This window comes from Vitis vinifera, chromosome 12, assembly GCF_030704535.1.
Source record: "Vitis vinifera cultivar Pinot Noir 40024 chromosome 12, ASM3070453v1".
In the NCBI taxonomy this organism is placed as follows: domain Eukaryota; kingdom Viridiplantae; phylum Streptophyta; class Magnoliopsida; order Vitales; family Vitaceae; genus Vitis; species Vitis vinifera.
This window is the reverse complement of record NC_081816.1, coordinates 21,512,828-21,532,110: the sequence shown is the minus strand read 5'-3', so window position 1 is coordinate 21,532,110 and position 19,283 is coordinate 21,512,828. Positions and strand designations below refer to the sequence as shown.

At 37.3% G+C, this 19,283-nt stretch overlaps 2 protein-coding genes across 2 annotated transcripts; both read left to right on the top strand.

The window, feature by feature from the left end:
• Positions 1–281: 281 nt before the first annotated feature.
• Positions 282–19,173, top strand: LOC100254188 (transmembrane 9 superfamily member 1). Its single transcript, XM_002269462.5, has 12 exons — positions 282–461; positions 5,621–5,813; positions 5,918–6,022; positions 10,676–10,693; positions 10,790–10,884; positions 10,973–11,125; positions 11,422–11,556; positions 11,655–11,821; positions 15,107–15,201; positions 15,382–15,755; positions 16,407–16,680; positions 17,259–19,173. The coding sequence occupies exons 1-12, from the start codon at positions 360–362 to the stop codon at positions 17,324–17,326; spliced, it is 1,779 nt and encodes a 592-aa protein (XP_002269498.1). The 5' UTR covers positions 282–359; the 3' UTR covers positions 17,327–19,173.
• On the top strand, positions 17,354–19,173 carry LOC100249080 (ferredoxin). The gene has a single exon (XM_002269581.4). It carries the CDS (start codon positions 18,570–18,572, stop codon positions 18,996–18,998), a length of 429 nt encoding a protein of 142 aa, XP_002269617.1. The 5' UTR covers positions 17,354–18,569; the 3' UTR covers positions 18,999–19,173.
• Positions 19,174–19,283: the final 110 nt, after the last annotated feature.

Genomic DNA, 19,283 nt, shown 5'->3' with positions numbered 1-19,283 from the left:
ATTTAAAACTGCTTTTGAAAATAATTACCAAACAAGTTATTGATGTCTAGTTTATTATTCACCTAACAAAATACAAATATATCATATTGAAATAATTATTTATTTAGTAAGATCCACAGGAAATAAAATATTTTTAAAACTAAAATATCTAAATATAAATTCAAAATATTAAAAATATAATAATATTATGAAAATGGCATTTTGACTTCATTTATTATGGTTTTTAAAAAATTGAAATTATTGTAATTAAATAAAAGGTGTTTTGAGGGGTGAAAATGTAAGGGAGTCGCAAATCTAGAATACCGACTCTCTCTCTCTCTTCTCGCTCCGTTGATTTCACTCTCTCTCCGCCGATTGCCATGGCCTCCGCCGTCGGATCCGCCGCCCTTTCCCTCCTTGCTCTGTACCTCGCCCTCCTTCTCCTCCTCTCGCCGGCCTCTGCCTCCGACTACGATCACAAGGTCAACCTCTCCCCCTCTCATTCCCATTTTCTCGTGTTCTATGCCGGGTCGTGACTCCGGGGTTTTAACTAGTAGATCTTGTTGATTTCTTGGATTTGGTTCAGATCTGGAGGTTAATTGCTGTTTCTTGATCATTTTGGTTTTGTTTGGTGTTTTTAGCCTGTGATCAGATGGCTGGGTTTTGTGGGCATAGTGTGTTTTTCTTGTTGAAAATTCAGCAGCTCATTGTGGTTCTTTTTTATTAATTTCTGAATTTTTTATTTTTAAAAATCTTTTTAAGGCGTGTGATGTTGTGGTTTGATGCGTAGGGCTTAGATCTCAAGTAGGTTTTCTGGTTCTCGTTGTCTTGGATCTTTCCTGTGCTGATGAAATTTATAATTTTTACCTTTTTTTTTTGTTATTTCTTTACGGTATTTATGTGTTATGTTTATAAATGACGTGATGGAGATAGAGTGAAGGAGGTGATTCTGGCAATGGGTGTGGCAGCAACTTGTATAACGGAATTTTTTTTAGCCCTTTAGGTCAGTTATAAAGCAAATGAGTTAACTTTGGTTGCATTTTTTTTTGTTTCTGTGCACAGATTTGAAGATTCTGAGGTTCAAGTGTGTTAGAAACCCTAAAAACTAGTTCAATGAGGCTATAAATGCAATGTTAATCTAAAAAAATGTTGGATAACTTAAATTTTAAGTTGAAGGAGGCAGCCCTTTTGGTGTAGTGTAAAGATTGAAATAAAAAACTCAGCGGTGAATAATAAAAAATGGAGATGAAGTGAATTACATGCCATAACTGTTTTGAATAGTAGTTTTGTGATTGCCTTTTTTGGGTGGAAGGCATGAGCTTTTAGGAGCTTAACCCCAAGATCTACTGTAAAGTGTAAGTCTCAAAAGATGTTTAAACTACAAGACGGTGGTGAGTTTAGGTAACTATTTGATTATATTATACTATGAGGAAAGGTGTGTGCGTATTTTGGGGGGGGGGGGGGGGGGGTTTATTGATTTCAATTGTTCTGATTTTGGTAGAAGCTGATGAATTTATAAAACGTGTAGAAAAGATCATGGAAGGAAAATTGAAAAAGGAATTGAATTGCGAGTTCAAAACTGAAGGATGGGATAGAGCGCAAGGGAATAGGTTCCATCTAAATTCCTTGTATGTGATGAACCCTGTCTTTGAAAGTAAAACTGGCTTCTTTTTTGCCATATGGTTATAAAACACTTATACCTCCATCCCACAGAAAGAAATACAATCTTGTAATAAAATGGATGATCCTCTTTTTTTTAATTGACAAAGATCATATATATTTACAATGCCTAACAAAAGGGTGCACAAAAGCACACATGGTGAATACAAAGGTGCCAAAAGGTCAACAAAAGCATAGGAATACACTAAAAATAATTCCCTTGGCTTACTTAGAGCTTAACTGAGATAAAACCAGTCAGAAGGAAAAGACAATCTCCTATGTACACTCTAGCCCACTACAAAAATTATACGTAAAGATTGTTTAATTGTTTGATCCCCCTTTTCAGTGGTTATCAAATGCTAACTAAACCTCTCCTTACAAAAAGTTTGAAATAAGCATAGAGGAGCAGTTTTTCAAGATTTCTTCCTCTTCTCTTGGACAAAAGATCCTTGTTAGCTCAAAAGGGCAGCTCTCACTGTAGAGTGTGTCACCCACTCTATCCTAGATAATGGCTAAGTTCGTTACCATAGCATGACCCCCTTTGAGTGGTGTGGGAGGGTGTGATCAATTGTTTTTTCTTCTTTTTTGTGCAAATTGCATCCATTTAGAATTCTCCAACGCTTCCTTTGAGTTGATCCAAATTTAATATTCTTCCACATATAGCTTCCCAAACAAAAAACCTAGCTTTCATTGGGCCAAGGATTACAAACTGTATGTGTGGGGAACAACTCCATCCTATCATTAAGGGAGGAGGAATAGAAATATTTAACTAAGAATTTTGCCACATTTCAAGTTTAGTTAAATCATCTTATCCTCTACATCACTACACATCGTTTTCACTCCTAGTTATGAAGCCGTCTTGTGAACTTGGTTCCAACGACCCTCCTTCCCTTCCTGTTCTCATGCCTTGACTATCTGTGCATCTTTGGCTGTGGCTATTGAGAATGTGGGAAAAGCCTTCCCTAGGGGTTCATCACAACACCATCCATCTGTCCAAAACTTCAACCTCAGCCCATTTTCCACCCTGAAACTTGTTATACTTTTAAGGTCCTCCGACCCCATTTTGATAGCCTTCCACACACCCATCCTATGCAGTAATAATCGAAAAATCTCTCTCAACCTTTAATCTCTTAAATACATTTTACTCATAAGAGAGCAGGGGAATCCCTTGATAGCATTACCAAATCCAACCAGCCTAATTAAGCTGTCAACGATCATACCCCCATGTGTTCATGCACACAACATAGCCTTTAATAACCTTGGGATGTGGTTGATTGTAAGATGTGGTTTTTATCAGAAACTTTTCTGATTAGGAGACTTTCTTTCAGAAGCCATACTCATATAGCCTAAGTAGAGGGGTGGAAGATAGAATGGTGATTGCAAGGTGATGTTACTTTCAGTTTTCTTTTCAAGTTGTTGACAAGTGTTTGTGAGTAAAACTTCCCCGAAAGGAAAAAAATGTTGTCCTTCACCTTCTACAGTTATAAAGGTGGCTTTCTCAGGTGGAAACTGGTGTTGAACGAATGTTTTGATATTGAAAATCTTGATTGTGAGAAATTGAGATATCCAAGAAGGTTTGGTATGTGTAATTGGTGATGAAATCAATGGGTTGCCTCCTTTTTATTTCAAGTGGTGTTGAATTTGTGCAATGAAGTTGTTACTGTCCATGGTGTTTTTTGGTGAAAGACCTCATGCGTTGGAGTCGAAAGTTGAATCCTATACATCCAAACATAAAATGAAAAGCTTACACAAATAATTTGTCTCTTCCAAGGTCAATGATGCCATGAAAAAAAATTTAGTAAAGCTCCTGCCAATGCTGCTTTTATTATTCTGTACATTCGAAGAGTGAAAAACCTCCTTAACATAAGTCCAGGGATTCAAAGCCCCAGAAAATTCTGTCTCATTGACTGTATATGTACCATACTGCACATAATTGGCTGTCCTCATAAATCAATTGAGAAGTTGCCTCAATCCATCAGAATGCAAATAATCCTCTTGATTAAGTCACTCCTTGGATTAATCAATGACTGTTTCTCTTCTCTCATTGACTTGATTCTTGAAGAGGTAAGCTTGAATGAAAACATTGATGTCTAGGTCATTTATCATCCCTATTATGTGCTAGATGATGGGTTTTCACAATTGCAGCTATTAATGCTTGAACTACTGCCACATCAAGTTCTTGATAAGTTTTGGATGCTTAGAATGCATTCACATGTTCATATTAAACTCAATTTGGGACACAATTGCCTATATACAAATTTTGAGGACACAAAATCCTAATATTCTATATAAATTTTGTTAATCTGAAGTTATATTATATGCTTGCGTATATCAATTTTATTTATCTTAGTTTAGTTATCTTAGGGTTTTGAACCTAAGTCACTTCCATCATTTGTTAACTTGAATTTCATACTCTGTGGAAAAAGGTTTCTTCACCTCGCATCTTTTCTTATGCTGATTTAATTTTTTATTTATTATTTGGCCTTCTATCCACCATGTTTGGCTTCCATTTTTATGTTGTCATGCTACATCAGATGGCACCAATTTTTTCCCATCAGCTATCACCTTCCCCATGTGTAGTGTCTGATAGTGGACTTACTTGCTTTCTGTTTATAATTCTGATCAATCTCCATGCTTCACTTATATATATATATATATTTTTTTTTATCAGAAACGAAGAAAATTATATTAATAAAAGAACAAATACAGGAGAGAAAAAATAGACAATAGAAAGAGAAAAAAACCAAGGGAAGGATGAGAGGTCCTTCCTACACAAAACCAAGGAAAAACACCCAACAATAGAATTCTAAAAACAAAAGAAACCCCATCAATCTTCAAACTCTTGAAACGCAAACCCCAATCCAATTGAGTTGTAGAATGCTTAGAGGATCTCCTCTAAAAGCTTCAGTACAAGAAGCCCATAGAGAAGAATAAAACCGGATCAAATCCCAAACCATCTCTTCCGTTCTCCCTTTATCCTCAAAGATCCTATTGTTTCTTTCTTGCCACACCATCCAAATCAAAGTAAGGCAAGCAATTTGCCAAAGTGTCTTGCCTCTTAATGAGTTCCCCAAGCCTTTAAAAGAAATAACCAACATGTCCTCAAGGCTCCTTGGAGGGACCCAAATCAAACCTACTAGATTGAACAATCCGTGCCAAAGTCCAATGGTAACGAGACAATGAAGAAAAAGGTGGTCAATCGACTCTCCATTTCCTTTGCAAAGAATGCACCATTGAGGACAAAGAGCTTTGTAGGGTCTTCTCAATTGCAACTTGTCATTAGTGTTTACCTTCCCATGTGCTACTAACCAAGCGAGGGCCTTAACCTTTGAAGGGACTTTTAAGCTCCATAAAAACTTGGCCGGAAGGAACATTAAAGGATTTGAAACTTTTGACAAGGCACAGAAAAAAGATTTCATTGAAAACGAGCCTGACGAAGACAAAGACCACGCTCTTGAGTCTGATGAAGAAGGGGAAAAAAGCACAGAATTAAGGGAGGACATTAATATCTGAAGGAGATCAATTTCTGAATTCGTTAGATTGCGGCGAAAGTTAAAATTCCAAGACAATGGTAAGGAATTGCCAAGGACATTTGAGATAGTGAGGTTTTTCACAGAAATAACTCTGTAAAGATCAGCAAATTGAGAACACAAAGTTTGCTTCACTTATATTTCAGGATAGGAATTTCTTAGAATTAGGCATCTTAGTGATAAGGTGGTGCAAGTTGAGTTGAATTGAAACTTCTACTTGTATTTTTCATTACTTTAGTTACTGTAATTGTCCCATTTCTAAATGATTCAATCCTATTATGAATGTCCCAATCCCCCCCCCCCCTTTTGTCAATCTGCATCACAAACTATATTGTTGAACAATATGTATTTTATGCTACTTCTGTACTTACTTTCTGTAAGTAGCTCAAATTACAGCTCTTGCTTTTGTTCCAGATGCACTTTGTTAACAGTTTTTTAATTTTGTCTTGCAGTATCAGCAGAATGAACCGGTTACCCTTTGGGTAAATAAGGTTGGACCTTACAATAATCCACAAGAAACGTACAATTATTATAGTCTTCCATTTTGTCGTCCTCCTGGCAAAGCTGTTCACAAATGGATTGGCCTTGGTGAGCTCCTGGGCGGAAATGAGCTTATTGAAAGCCAGATTGATATAAAGTTTCAAAGTATGTGTATGATTACCTCTTCCTCTTAATGTCAATTTTTTTTTTTTTAATGATTGAAGGATGGTTAAAATGTAATATCTGCATCATTTGATTTTGGTTGGCAGAAAATGTGGACAAGGGTGTGATATGTCAACTTGAACTTGATGAAGCAAAGGTCAAACAGTTCAAGGATGCTATTGAGAATAATTATTGGTTGGAATTCTTCGTGGGTATGTTCTGCGTTATATTCTTCTATATGATGCATGATGAAACTTAGGTATTGGCTGTCATTATTGAAATATTCGTTCAATACACATATAAATGCCATGAAAAGATGGCGCTGAGAACACATGGAAGCTTGAATCATATTTTGTATTATAAATGGTCTAATGAGTTTTAAGTTAAACATCATTGAGAGAGGAAGGGACAGAAATGCAACTCTTTGATATTGCATAATCTCCTCTTTGGATCATTACAATATGTGTAACTAGCACTGTATTTGGCAATGTTTCTTTTTTCTTTTTTTCCTCTTGATAGGTAAAGTAAACGTTTATTAAAAAATGCCAAAAAAGCGCCCCAAAAGTACACTGAGGGTATACAACGAGTGCCTAAAGTGCCACCAAAAAATAAAGAGGAACAACAAAAAATGACACCCCTTAACAAGATCCTATTCGATCCGCAAAATCTATAATAGAAAAAGGGCCAAGAGTTATAAATAATTTGGACCATGCTAAAAGATTACAAAGAAAAATAAGTTTAATCCCTTGGTCAAAATGTTCTTTGTTATTGAATGCCCTATTGCTCCATTTTTTCCAAATTGTCCAAAAGAGGCATAGAGGAGCAACTTACTACACCTTTTTCCTTTTTCTATCCAAGAAAGACCTGTGCCAACTTAAGAGTGTCTTTCTCATAGAGGAGAGCACCTAAGACACACCAAAAAGAGAAAACATAAGATGCCATACAACCCTTGTCTTGTCAAAGTGGATGATAATATGATCAATCGATTCTTCTTCTTTGGGACAAAGAAAAATCTATTTGCCACAGACCACACTCGCCTCTGGATGTGATCCAAAGTTCAAATTTTGTTCCAAGTGGCTTACCAAGCAAAGAAGCCCACTTTGGGTGACACCTAAAAGTTCCAAATAACACTTGTCAGGAAAGCAATTTGTCTTCTAGACTCCAAATCCTTGTAAAGGGCTTTAACAGAAAATTTTCCATTCTTTAACCTTGTCCATAACAACTTATCCTCCTCATCCTTGCACACCCTCCACCCTTGCAACCTCAAGAGGAACAATTCCACTATATCCACCTCCTAATCATTGAGCTGCCTAGAAAAATGGGGTCTCCAACAAACCTAATCAGTTGAAAAGATCCAGATATCGTCCACCCAAGCCTCCTTAGGAGTGGCTAGAGCAAATAAAGAGGGGAAAGAGATCCTTAGCGGTTCGTCTCCACACCACTTGTTTGTCTAAAATCTCACCCTCCTCCCATTACCTATTGAAGAAGCAACTTTCCTACTCAAAATGTCCCAATCTTTCCTAATTGCTTTCCATAATCCTACCTCATGCCCATCTTTCACTTTGTGGGATCGCCATGCGCCATCTTCTTCCCCGTATTTTCTGTTAATTACTTTATTCCAAAAAGCTCCCTTTCCTCCGTATAATGCCAACTTCATTTCTTATTCAGTGCTCCAGGGCAAGAGTGTTATGGGAGTTATTGTTTGCTTTTTTGGTGTTACTTGGGTCCTTCCTTTTTCGGTTAGAGATACCCTTAGTGGTTGGTGTGGCTTTAACTTGGGCAAGAAGTGTAGAAAGGTATGGAAGGCAACCCCTTTGTGTATTTTTTGGGCAGTTTGGAAGGAAAGAAATAGGATTGCTTTTGATAATGAGGAGCTTTCGATTCATAGGTTGAAAAATTCTTTTGTATGTAACCTTTGGTTGTGGATTTAGTCGGTTGTAAATGATGGTCCTCTTCCTTTACTCAGTTTTTTTGATTGACTAGGTTCTAGTTGAGGGCTGGTTTTGTATTTCCTCTTCTTTTTTGTGCCCTTTGGCGCCTCTTGTATACTCTTTGTATGCTTTTGGGTCAGCCTCCTGTGCCCTATTCTAATATATGCTTTTTGTGTGTTTGCCTATAAAAAAAAAAAATGCCAACTTCATTTCAAAAAACCTCCTTTTCTTTTGTCTGAGCATACGATAGCCCACCTTACCAAAATGGTGTTTTCACTCTAAAGCCCATCCTCTCCAAAGAAAGTCCCTTTGGATTTGCTCTAGCCTCAATATGATTGTCCTTGGGATGCAAAAAAAGGGACCTAAAATAGATAGACATGCTAGAAAGTGTGCTACGGATTAAGGTAAGTTTCCCACCTTTGGAAATGTACTTACTACCTTTTCCATAACCCTATTCTTCTGTGAAACCTCTCCTTTACACCTTCCCAAACTGAGACAAACTTAAAAGGTGCACCTAACGAAAGGCCCAAGTATGAAGAAGGGAGGGCATCGACCTTGTACCCAAACTCTTGAGCCAACTCTTCTACATTCTCCACACTCCCCATTGGAATTAGTTCGCTCTTTTCCAAATTTACTTTCAACCCAGAAATGACCTCAGACCACATGAGCAACCAATTCAAGTAGGTCAACTGATCTTGAGAAGGTTTATAGAAAACTAAAATATCATCAACAAACAACAAATGAGAGACTTCCCCTTCCCCACCTCTACCTCTTACCCGCTAACTAGCGAAGAAACCATCGACCTTAGTCTATTAAGCAAACAACTGAGAGCCTCCATGACAATCACAAATAAGTTGGAAGAGAGAGGGTCCCCCTTGCCTCAAACTTCGAGAGCTTTGAAAGAATCTTGACGAAGAACTGTTAATAAGGACCAAAACACTTACAATAGAAATACACCCATTGATCCGCCTGAGCTGCTTTTCTCCAAAACCCATCTTGTTAAGGACTAGAAGTAAGAAATTTCAATTGACATGGTCATAAGCCTTCTCGATATCAAACTTGGAGATTAAACCTGTCAAGCTTGCATATTAAACCACAATCATTACTTTTTAGCAACGATTTAATAGCTTCATTGACAATCAAAGATGCCTCCAAAATTTGTCTGCCCTCCATAAAAGCATTTTGGGAACAAGACGCCACCTTTCCCATAACCTTCTTTATTTTGTTTGCTAGCACTTTAGCTAACAACTTGTAAAGACTATCCACCAAACGTATAGGCCTAAAATACTGAAGTTCTTTAGCTTCCTCTTTCTTCGGAATTGTCACCAAGAATGAAGCATTCAAACTCTTCATAAATCTGCCATGCTCATGAAAGTCCCTAAAGAAACCCATTACCTCATCCTCCACAAAATCACAATTGAATTGCTAAAACGCGAAGGAAAAACCATCCGGTTTTGAAGCTTTATCTCCATTTAGATTTGAGAGAGCTTTGAACACCTCTACCTTAGAGAATGGAACCTCCAGCAAAGCTGCCTCATCGCCTCCTAAAACATCAAAGGTCAGCTCCATACAACTAGGTCTCCAGTCCCCATTTTCAGCCAACAGAGATTGAAAGGCTTGTACCACCCCAGCTTTAATCTCTGTCTCCTCAAAGACCCTATTACCATTTATTTTGATCCTGACCAGGGAATTCCTTCTCCTATGAGCATTAGCCATTTTATGAAAGATTTAATCAAGATTGCATTATCTTGTGTCTTGAGTGTAAGAAAAACTTTTACATTGTACAAAGTCGAAGAAGAAATTTAACAAGTGTCCTTAGTGACAGGAAGTGGATTACTGGAAAGTAGTTTTCAAGAAAGGGGGAGAACTGTATTGAGTAGCTGATCTAGAAACCTTTTTCAGACTGCTTTAAACTTGAATCCTTGTTTTCAATTGAAAATAAAAATAGCCGAAAAGATAAAACAAAATTCTGGTTGTTTAACTTAAATAACAGACACCTTTCTTGGCCTGCTGATGGCTTTTGATGACCATGGAGTTAAGAATTTCTGTGGGTTCAATTCTTCCTAGCATCCAAAAATAAAGTGGTAAACTGATAAGGGAAAAAAATAACTAAAAAAATCAGTAGTTACCAGATGACCTGTCTAAGTGAGGAGGTACCTGGCAGACCTTTTTTGTTTGAGACTCACTACTGGAGTATTTTTTCCCTCTTGCATGTTCTTTTGTTGTGTTCTTCGTACACATCTTTTGGGGTTGCAACTTTTTTGCTTTTCTATGCTTTTTTTAAAGTGGTTTGTTTGAATTTTTTTAAATAAGCACACTGAAAATAGTATTAATAGTAAAATAAAAATAATATGAAGGGAAGTTTGTTTGAAAAATATCTCCTTGTAATATTTCTTCTGGCTTCTTTATTGTTTCTAAAAAGAAACATATTAAAGCTATGATAGAGATTCAAAATGGTGAAAGATTATATGCTGAATGTCATCACTTCATTTTAGTTCAATCTAGCTCCAAAATAGAACATGTTGATTTTTTACTATTTAGAGAAGTGAAGTTGAAAAATAACATAGAAATTAGTGCAGGATTCTGTTTTGTCCTTTCTAGTCTTGTGCAATCAATAACCATAAAAGCCTTTAGATCAACTAATAGCTAAAATAGGAAGCGATTTCCCCTAAGTTTGCTTTATGCCCATACTATGAAGTCAAATGTTTGTATATTACCAGATAGGTGTTGATGTGTAACATGTTCATTTGATGATCATTTTGTTTCTATGTGACATTTTGATGAGTTTCAAGGTTCCTTTTTATCCTTTTGTGCTTTCTTTGAAATTTCTTTTATCCACACCTATTACAATTTGTTGGCATACATCCTTATTTTTTGTTGCCTTTTTCATGATTTCAATTTCTCTGTTGGCTGGTGCGCTGCATGCAAGTCCAGATGATCTGCCTTTGTGGGGTATGTATTTATTTAACTCTGTCCTGCGCGTATAGTATTTTAGATATTTAATTTGATGTGTTATTACTTGATTTACTCTATTGTTGAATGTATTAGGTTTTGTTGGTGAGCTGCATCCTGATAAAAACAGTGATAACAAGCACGTGCTTTTCACACATAAGAATATCAACATTACATACAACAAAAATCAGGTTTGTGGTTTGTTAACTTTCATATAAATCATATGATGGGTCTTCTTGGGATCACGTCTGACAATGCTCTAAGTTTCTATTCTTACAGATTATTCATGTTAATCTTTCTCAAGAGAACCCAAAACCGATGGAAGCAGGAAGAACATTAGACATGACATATTCTGTTAAATGGATTCCTACTACTGTCACTTTTGCTCGTCGTTTTGATGTTTATCTGGATTACCCTTTCTTTGAACACCAGGTGAATTTCTTATTGGTACTCACCAAATTAGAAAAATGAATAGGGCTATTAGTTGCAACTTTCTTCAATGCACTTCCCTCTTAATTGCCCCATGTGTTTACCTGCTGAAAGTTTTATTATAATTCTCTATCTGTCTTTAGAGTTTCTAACTGCAAAAATTTAGATTCCTTTGGACTAATGCCAATTTAGTTGAGTTTTAAGGATTGTCTTATATTTTATATGAATTCAATAATCTTATTTTGTTCATTTAATAAACTTCCACATATTGAGTTGTGAATGCATTCTGCAATGTGCAGATTCATTGGTTCTCCATTTTTAATTCTTTCATGATGGTTATCTTCCTCACTGGTTTGGTGTCAATGATCTTAATGCGAACCCTTAGAAATGACTATGCTAAATATGCTCGGGAAGATGATGATCTGGAGACTCTGGTGACACTCTCAACTTTTGTTTATATTCTTTTTCCTTTAATTGGTTTGTGGGATTTCCATTTCTTTTAATTGTAACCATTTTAACATGTAATTCTCAGGAAAGAGATGTGAGTGAAGAGTCTGGCTGGAAGCTTGTTCATGGGGATGTTTTCCGGCCTCCTCCCAATTTAGTTCTACTTTCAGCTGTTGTTGGCACAGGTGCTCAGCTAGCGTTGCTTGTTCTCCTTGTCATCTTATTGGCAATTGTTGCAATGTTGTATATCGGGTATGTTCAGAACTAACTATGAAATGTATCGAATGATCTCTATTTTGGAGCTGTTGTCTTTGAATGATGGTTGCTTCATTATAATTATTGGGATGGAAGTGCATATTATGTATATGAATCATGAGCATGTTATGGTGCTGAACATGATTATAAAGAAGGTAAATTTGGGCTTGTTTGGGGTATTCATTGTGTGAATTATTGTACCAAGGGTTTTCTACTTAGTTAACTCAGTAGTAAAAGGTAGTCAACATTAGATTAAAGATTGCAGTAACCAAAATTGCTGATTACCTGGTAAGAAAGTTGCATTATTGCATGTATTTTCTGTAGTCATTTTGTAGCAAGTATTTTGGTGGTCCTGTAGCAAGTATGATAGTGATACTGTATGAAGCTGTGTTGTAGCTGGTTTTCTTCATGTCGGGATAGCCATGAGTTATTAGTTTAAAGGTTTATTAGTTCTTTTATTCTTCTGAATGGCAAACAAATATCATTAACAAAATAAGGGATGGACAATGTATGAAGATTCATAATGAATAGTGAGAAATCCTTTGCATAAAAAATCAATCAACCAATGGATAATACGGTGCCTTCTATTAATACCGTCAAATGAGATAACAGGCAGAAGATCTTAATGATTTTAGGCCTATAAGTTTGGTGTGTAGCATTTATAAGTTATTGGCTAAAGTGTTTGCTAGTAGGCTTAAAAATATGGTGAGTAAGGTGGTCTCCAAGCTCTAGAATGCCTTTGTGGAGGGAAGGCAAATTCTAGATGTTGTGCTTATAGGCAATGAAACAATTGACTCTCTGTTGAAAAGCAACAATTGCGGGGTGCTATGTGAGCTTGACATTAAAAAGGCTTATGATCAATTTAAATTAAGACTTCATGCTTTCAGTTTTGGACAAGATGGGCTTTGGGCAAAAGTAGATTAGTTGGGCGAGATGGTGCATATCAACAAGTTTCTTGGTTCTTGTGAATGACACTCCTTTTGGCTTTTTTCAAAGCTCCAAGGGCTTGAGGTGGAGGGGTCCACTCTCGTCATATTTGTTTGTGCTAATAATGGAGGCGCTTAGTTGCCTTCTTTGGAGGGCTGGTGAGGGTGGTTATTTGTCAAGTTTCAAGGTGAGGGATAGAGATGGAGAGGGAGTGGAGGTTTCTTATTTTTCGTTTGTCAATGATACTTTCATGTCTTGTGAGGTCACTCATACTCAAATGACCTGTTTAAGTTTGTTATTTATTTGGAATTCATGGGTTTCACTTAAAGGTGATTTTTTTTCCCTCTGCTTTGGAGGTGACTTTGGGAAAAGTTTTGTCATTAGATTAGCTTCAAAGGAGAGGGTGGACGGTGGCTAATAGATGTTTCCTTTATCATATCCAGGACAAGTCAATTGACCACATCCTATTTTCATTGTGGTAAGATGAGGGTTTTGTGGCAGTTATTGTTCTCTCTTTTCGGTATATCTTAGGTGTTACCTTCCTTCGTAAGAGGGGCCTTGTTAGTATGGTGTTGCTCCTTTGTCAAAAGGGAATGAAAAAAGGTAGGGGGAGCAGCTCCTTTGTATCTTTTTTGAACAATTTGGAAGGAGAGAAATAGAATATCGTTTGAAGACAAGGACCTTTCCGATCAAAGACTGAAAAGCTTGCTTCTTTGTAACTTGTTATCTTGGACCAAGTGGTATATAGTTGAAGGCCCAATGTCCTTATTTGACTTTGTTGACTGGTTGGGTTCTTATTGAGGGGGAGGGAGTGGTTTTTTGTTGTCCATTTTCCTTTTTCTTTTTACACCTTTTGGCAACCTTCGTATATATCTTGTGTACTTTGGTGCGTTCTTTTTGACTTATTTTATTTATACTATCTTTAATTACCCGTTAAAAAAAAATGCCATGAGCTTCTATTCTTTGTGGAAACCCAGTAAATAACAATGAAAGAATTTGCTTGAAAGGAGATTTGTGATTGTCATGGATGATGCCTCTTCCTAACCCTCCACTAAAATCTAGAATCTCTATTTCAGTGCCCAATAATTCCTTCTGGCCAAGAGTAAACTTAAAGAATGTCTCCAGTGTCATCCCTATCAGCACAATGCTTGTTTGACCCAGATTTCCCTGAAATTGTCCATCAAAGTTCAACTTAAGGCTCCTTGAGGGGAAAGGAATTCATTGGAAAATAGCATTTGTATTACCCACTTCTTCTAGCAGATGCTGCAGATGGCCAGCCCAGACCATTGGTAATCAAATTGCATGGATTGCTAGAGAATTCCTCATCAACCAAAATTCAAAGGGATGCTAGGAAGCAAACTCTTTCCAACATATCACACATTTATTCAAGCACACAACATGCGTCTCTGTTAAGCACTTTATAAGAGGTCCTATATAAATATGCAAATGCTTTGAATTTATTTCTGGATATCACTTAAGACTTTCCATATTAATTTAGCATGATAAAGTGGACAAATTCCATCTTCTAGAATCTAGAGTGGAATTGGAAGGAGGATTTGGAGGTAACAAACCCTACCTATCCATATAACAATATTGCTCATGGGATAGAGGTGGACAAATAAAATTTTCCTATATATGGGTTATCAATTGTACTGTCATATTGGTCTTTGTGGAAATCAAAATTCTAGGAGGTCACACTGTGTTGTAGAGATAAAAGAAATCTGTAATGTGCCTTACCTTCTTTCTCTTCTTTTTTTCTTCCCCTTCTCTTAGTTTCTTTTGCAATTATACAATGTCTTGTTTAAACAAAATTCACATATTAGACCATCAAAATAAATGGAAACCCTAATTATGCTCGTAAGTCCTCTTTTATCAAATTTCTAATCAACCTTAAAATAATCTATTGCAAAACATCCTGCACCATATTGTTTGCATCAGACATGATTCTTTTCTCTTATATATTCTTCTATAGAAATATTATTTTAGGTATGGTTTTTTCCCCTTATATCTAACTAATGGCCTAGATGTATAGGTGTACTAATATCCACTTAAGGGTGAGGTTTGTTTGCCCTTTGGTGTTTTGCTTCTTTGTATCTTGGTATAGTCCGTGTATACACTTTCCTTTGCCTTTTGGCCTTTAATGAAAATACTTTACTTATCAAAAAAAAAAAATATCTTACTAATTGCCTTCATCTATAGGTGTACTGAATTACAACTTTGTATTGTGATCTTAGGATCCATTCTTGCTTTGGTCTGTTTTCCAGTTGTATTAGTTTGTCGTTTGTGTTTGTTTTCTTGATATTTTGCTTGCTACTTCATCTCATCACCAAACTATGCTCTGTTTATGTGGCTCAGGAGAGGAGCAATTGTCACAACTTTTATAGTATGTTATGCTCTGACATCATTCATTTCGGGTTATGTGAGTGGTGGGATGTACTCACGCAATGGTGGTATGTACTTCATCCGTCAACTGGTCGATGGCTAAGTTTCTTGTTTTTCTGGGCTTCCTTCCATATCTTTTGTGCTTTTTTTGGGTTATATTTAACAAGTATTTCTTGATATGTTCTACTCAACTGTCTTTGTGATTGCTTCTGGTGCTAAATTATATCACTTCTCTGTCATCTTGTCAGGTAAAACCTGGATTAAGTCGATGATTCTCACTGCATCACTTTTTCCATTTATGTGCTTTGGGATTGGGTTCTTGTTGAATACAATTGCTATATTCTATGGGTCTTTAGCAGCTATTCCCTTTGGAACTATGGTAGTTGTTTTCTTCATTTGGGCTTTCTTCTCTTTCCCTCTGGCACTACTTGGCACGGTTGTTGGTAGAAACTGGAGTGGTGCTCCAAATAATCCTTGTCGTGTGAAAACTATTCCTCGTCCAATCCCTGAGAAGAAATGGTATCTCACACCATCTGTTGTCTCAATGATGGGAGGTCTGCTACCCTTTGGCAGCATATTTATTGAGATGTACTTTGTCTTCACATCCTTCTGGAATTACAAGGTAAATATAATGACTCTTTGGTTTGAGTGGCTTGCTAAAAAGATACTGGTGTGAGCAAGGCCATTTTTTTATTTGTAAATGAAAACATTGCAGTGTCTTGCATGATTCCAAGGGTCTCTATTTGATTAAGAATGTATTCTGGATGGCACTGACATCTTATGGGAATTGAGTTACTACCCTGTAGAATAGAACCACCATATTAAAGCAGTACCATTGTCACCCAAAGAGGGGGAAAAAAATAAAATAGACTAATTTCATTATATTTTGAGTTGCTGTGTAATGGGGGCATGAATACAGGTGTGTCAATTTCCAACATGGAGTTCTTAAGATGATTGGAACTGTGATGAATGTATTGGTGCCTGAAACTTGTATGTGATGAATGTATCCCATACAAGTGCTAGTTTGTCTGGCACTGCCTATAAAGGGTAAAAAGATTGAAGCTAGTAACATAATGAAAGTGCAATTAAAATGTGTAGTATGATGGTTCTTTTAAAAACAGTGCAATGGACAATAGAAGGATATCATCTTCTTGGGAACCTCTCTCTCTCTCTCTCTCTCTCTCTATTTTTGAGAAATTCGGACTATTGTTTGACAGGAGTTCAAATTGTTTGCAGTGGATGATAAACATTTTTTGCTGTTTGTGCTGGGCAGGTGTATTATGTCTATGGCTTTATGCTACTGGTTTTCCTGATTCTCATAATTGTCACTGTTTGTGTGACAATAGTGGGAACATACTTCTTGCTAAATGCTGAGAACTATCACTGGCAGTGGACTTCGTTCTTCTCAGCTGCTTCAACAGCTGTCTATGTATACTTGTATTCTATATATTACTACTATGTGAAGACTAAGATGTCAGGCTTCTTCCAAACCAGCTTCTACTTCGGATACACCCTGATGTTTTGCCTTGGTTTAGGAATCCTCTGTGGTGAGTTTCTACGGTGTTCTGATTCCTTTTTTTATAATTTGTGTACCTTATTTTTCACATATTCATTGATTTTTATATGAAATTTCATTTTCTAAAAAAGCCCACCCTTTTTCCTTTCAAAAGTGTCCTGACTGAATCCAAATCAGGGACTCACTGTTTATTCCCTCCCCCCACATCTTTGTCTCTTGAAATTATTCAAAATATTGGAGGAACTGTAAGGGCACTTTTTGAACTTGGTTAAAAATTTCAAATTGCTGGATATTGACATGTTTGAAATTTTATTGCAATTTCATTTAAATTTAAAACCTTGGTGCATCCTAAATATCTAGTTTAGAAAAACAGCATGTTCAAACCTCCATTAATCCACAGCCTGGAGGGGTTTCTTAAAACCGTTTGCCATATGCACATGCTCGTGGAGTTTGCCTGTTGCATCTAGCTAATGGTAAAAATTATTAGTTTCCTGAACAAAGCCTGGGGAAGAATAAAAATATCTTTATTCTTATTTTTGCCTTTTTTTATACTATGCATTTATGTTATTACTCACTGTTGCATTGATGTATTTATCTTCAAATATTCAGGAGCTGTTGGATATCTGGGCTCCACTTTGTTCGTCAGGAGGATCTACAGAAACATCAAGTGTGACTAGGTCACCTGGAGGACAAATAGGGCTGATAGTGCTTCCCTGAGCTTTTAGATTGTTGATTCAGAAATAAAAATTTGAGAGGAAGCCTCTGGTCATCAACACTACGGTAAAAAACAAAAATCACAGGGTTTAGGATGGTGCTGTATTTTTCTTTCTCAGGCTTGGGAAGCTCTGAGAATTTTTTTTTTTCCTTCTCTTCCCCCCCACCCCCTCAAAATGGATGTTGTATTTTTCTTCCTCAGGCTTGGGAAGCTCTGAGAATTTTTCTTTCTTCTCTTCCCCCCACCCCCTCAAAATGGATGTAAGTGAAAGCCCGTCTTTACTCAATTTAGAATCCAGAGATTGTTTCCATAATTTGGAAAGCTTAGCATGATGATAAAAAAACTCACCTGTCATTTAGATATCCTCTTTCCTCCCTCTACAAATCATGTAAGAACTATTGCCTAATTCCCCTCCTGTTTTGTCATTTACACATCTTTGGGACTACGTATATGGGGGGAAGGGGTTCGGAAGAAGTGAATTTTGTGCTTGTGAACTATGTGCATACAACGATTACTTCTATCTATATCTCCAGTATTTGAGTTTGCAAAACTTGATTTCATTTCGTTTCTCTTTCTAATGCCCCTGCAATCCTTTTCATAATAATCATGGTGTTTGCAACAAAGCAATCAATTCTCTCATTCTAGAACTCTCTCCCATTTTCTGGTTGAGCTAATGTTTCAGGCATCTTATGATTCTTCCTATAAAACTTTATGAGGTCACAAATTGTAACAAGGAAGATACTGGATTGACAAGTCCCCGCTGGTGGATAATGAAAAAAGTCGCCTGTTTAGTTGTTTTGGGCGTTGTTGCTACACCATAATTGGACTTTGTGGTGCGGTTTAGGACAAAACCACGTCCATATGTATTTTGTGTGGAAAGCAGCAAACGTTGAGGCTGATGGGAACCATTAGGCATTTTTCATTTTGTAAGTGAATGGAAATATACGAATGAAGCACCCAAGAAAAACCCAGCATTCAGAAAATAGGAGGCCACATTTGAGTGAAGGATTGTGGCCACCACAGTCACCCAATAAACTGGTGATTGTGATAAAGAGATAAAGTGCACCACACCGTTTTGCCACGTGGCAGATAGGATTCTATGCAACCTTCTCTATTTCTACTTCCCTTGGTATATTCTTCGCTAGTCTCTCCTCCACACACAAGCACAGAGACAACGCTGTTGCATTATCACATCTAAGAGAGAAATGGCAACACTTTCAGGCGCCATGGTGAGCACCTCCTTCATCCGGAGGCAGCCGGTGACGAGCCTCCGTGCTCTGCCGAATGTGGGTCAGGCTCTGTTTGGGTTGAAAGCCGGGCGAGGGAGGGTAACAGCCATGGCTGTTTACAAGGTGAAGCTGATCACACCAGAGGGGGCGAAGGAGTTTGAGTGCCCAGATGATGTTTACGTTCTGGACCACGCGGAGGAGATTGGTATTGATCTGCCCTACTCGTGCCGTGCTGGGTCTTGCTCCTCCTGCGCCGGGAGGGTGGTGGAAGGCACTGTGGATCAGTCTGACGGGAGCTTCCTTGAGGATGAGCAGATGGAGGAAGGATGGGTTCTGACTTGTGTTGCTTATCCTCAGTCCGATCTTGTGATTGAGACCCACAAGGAGGAGGAGCTCACTGCTTAAGAGCAGTTCACATATGTTCTCCCTCCCTCTCTTTCTGTCTCCTCCTCTGTTTTGTTGCCTGGATTAGCTTAATTTCAGAGCTTATGATTGTTGTATTTCTGAACTTTGTAATTGTAATGTTTCTTTTTGGCTCATTTTAGTCATAAATGAGATTATATCGGGTTTGGCTGCCAAACCTCCTCCTCTCTCTTTGTAGTCATTGATTCATGGATGCACTTCATGTTTACATCCACTAGCTCTCCTTTCGAGACTAAGAAAAATTCATGCTCCCCCTGCTGGGGTGTG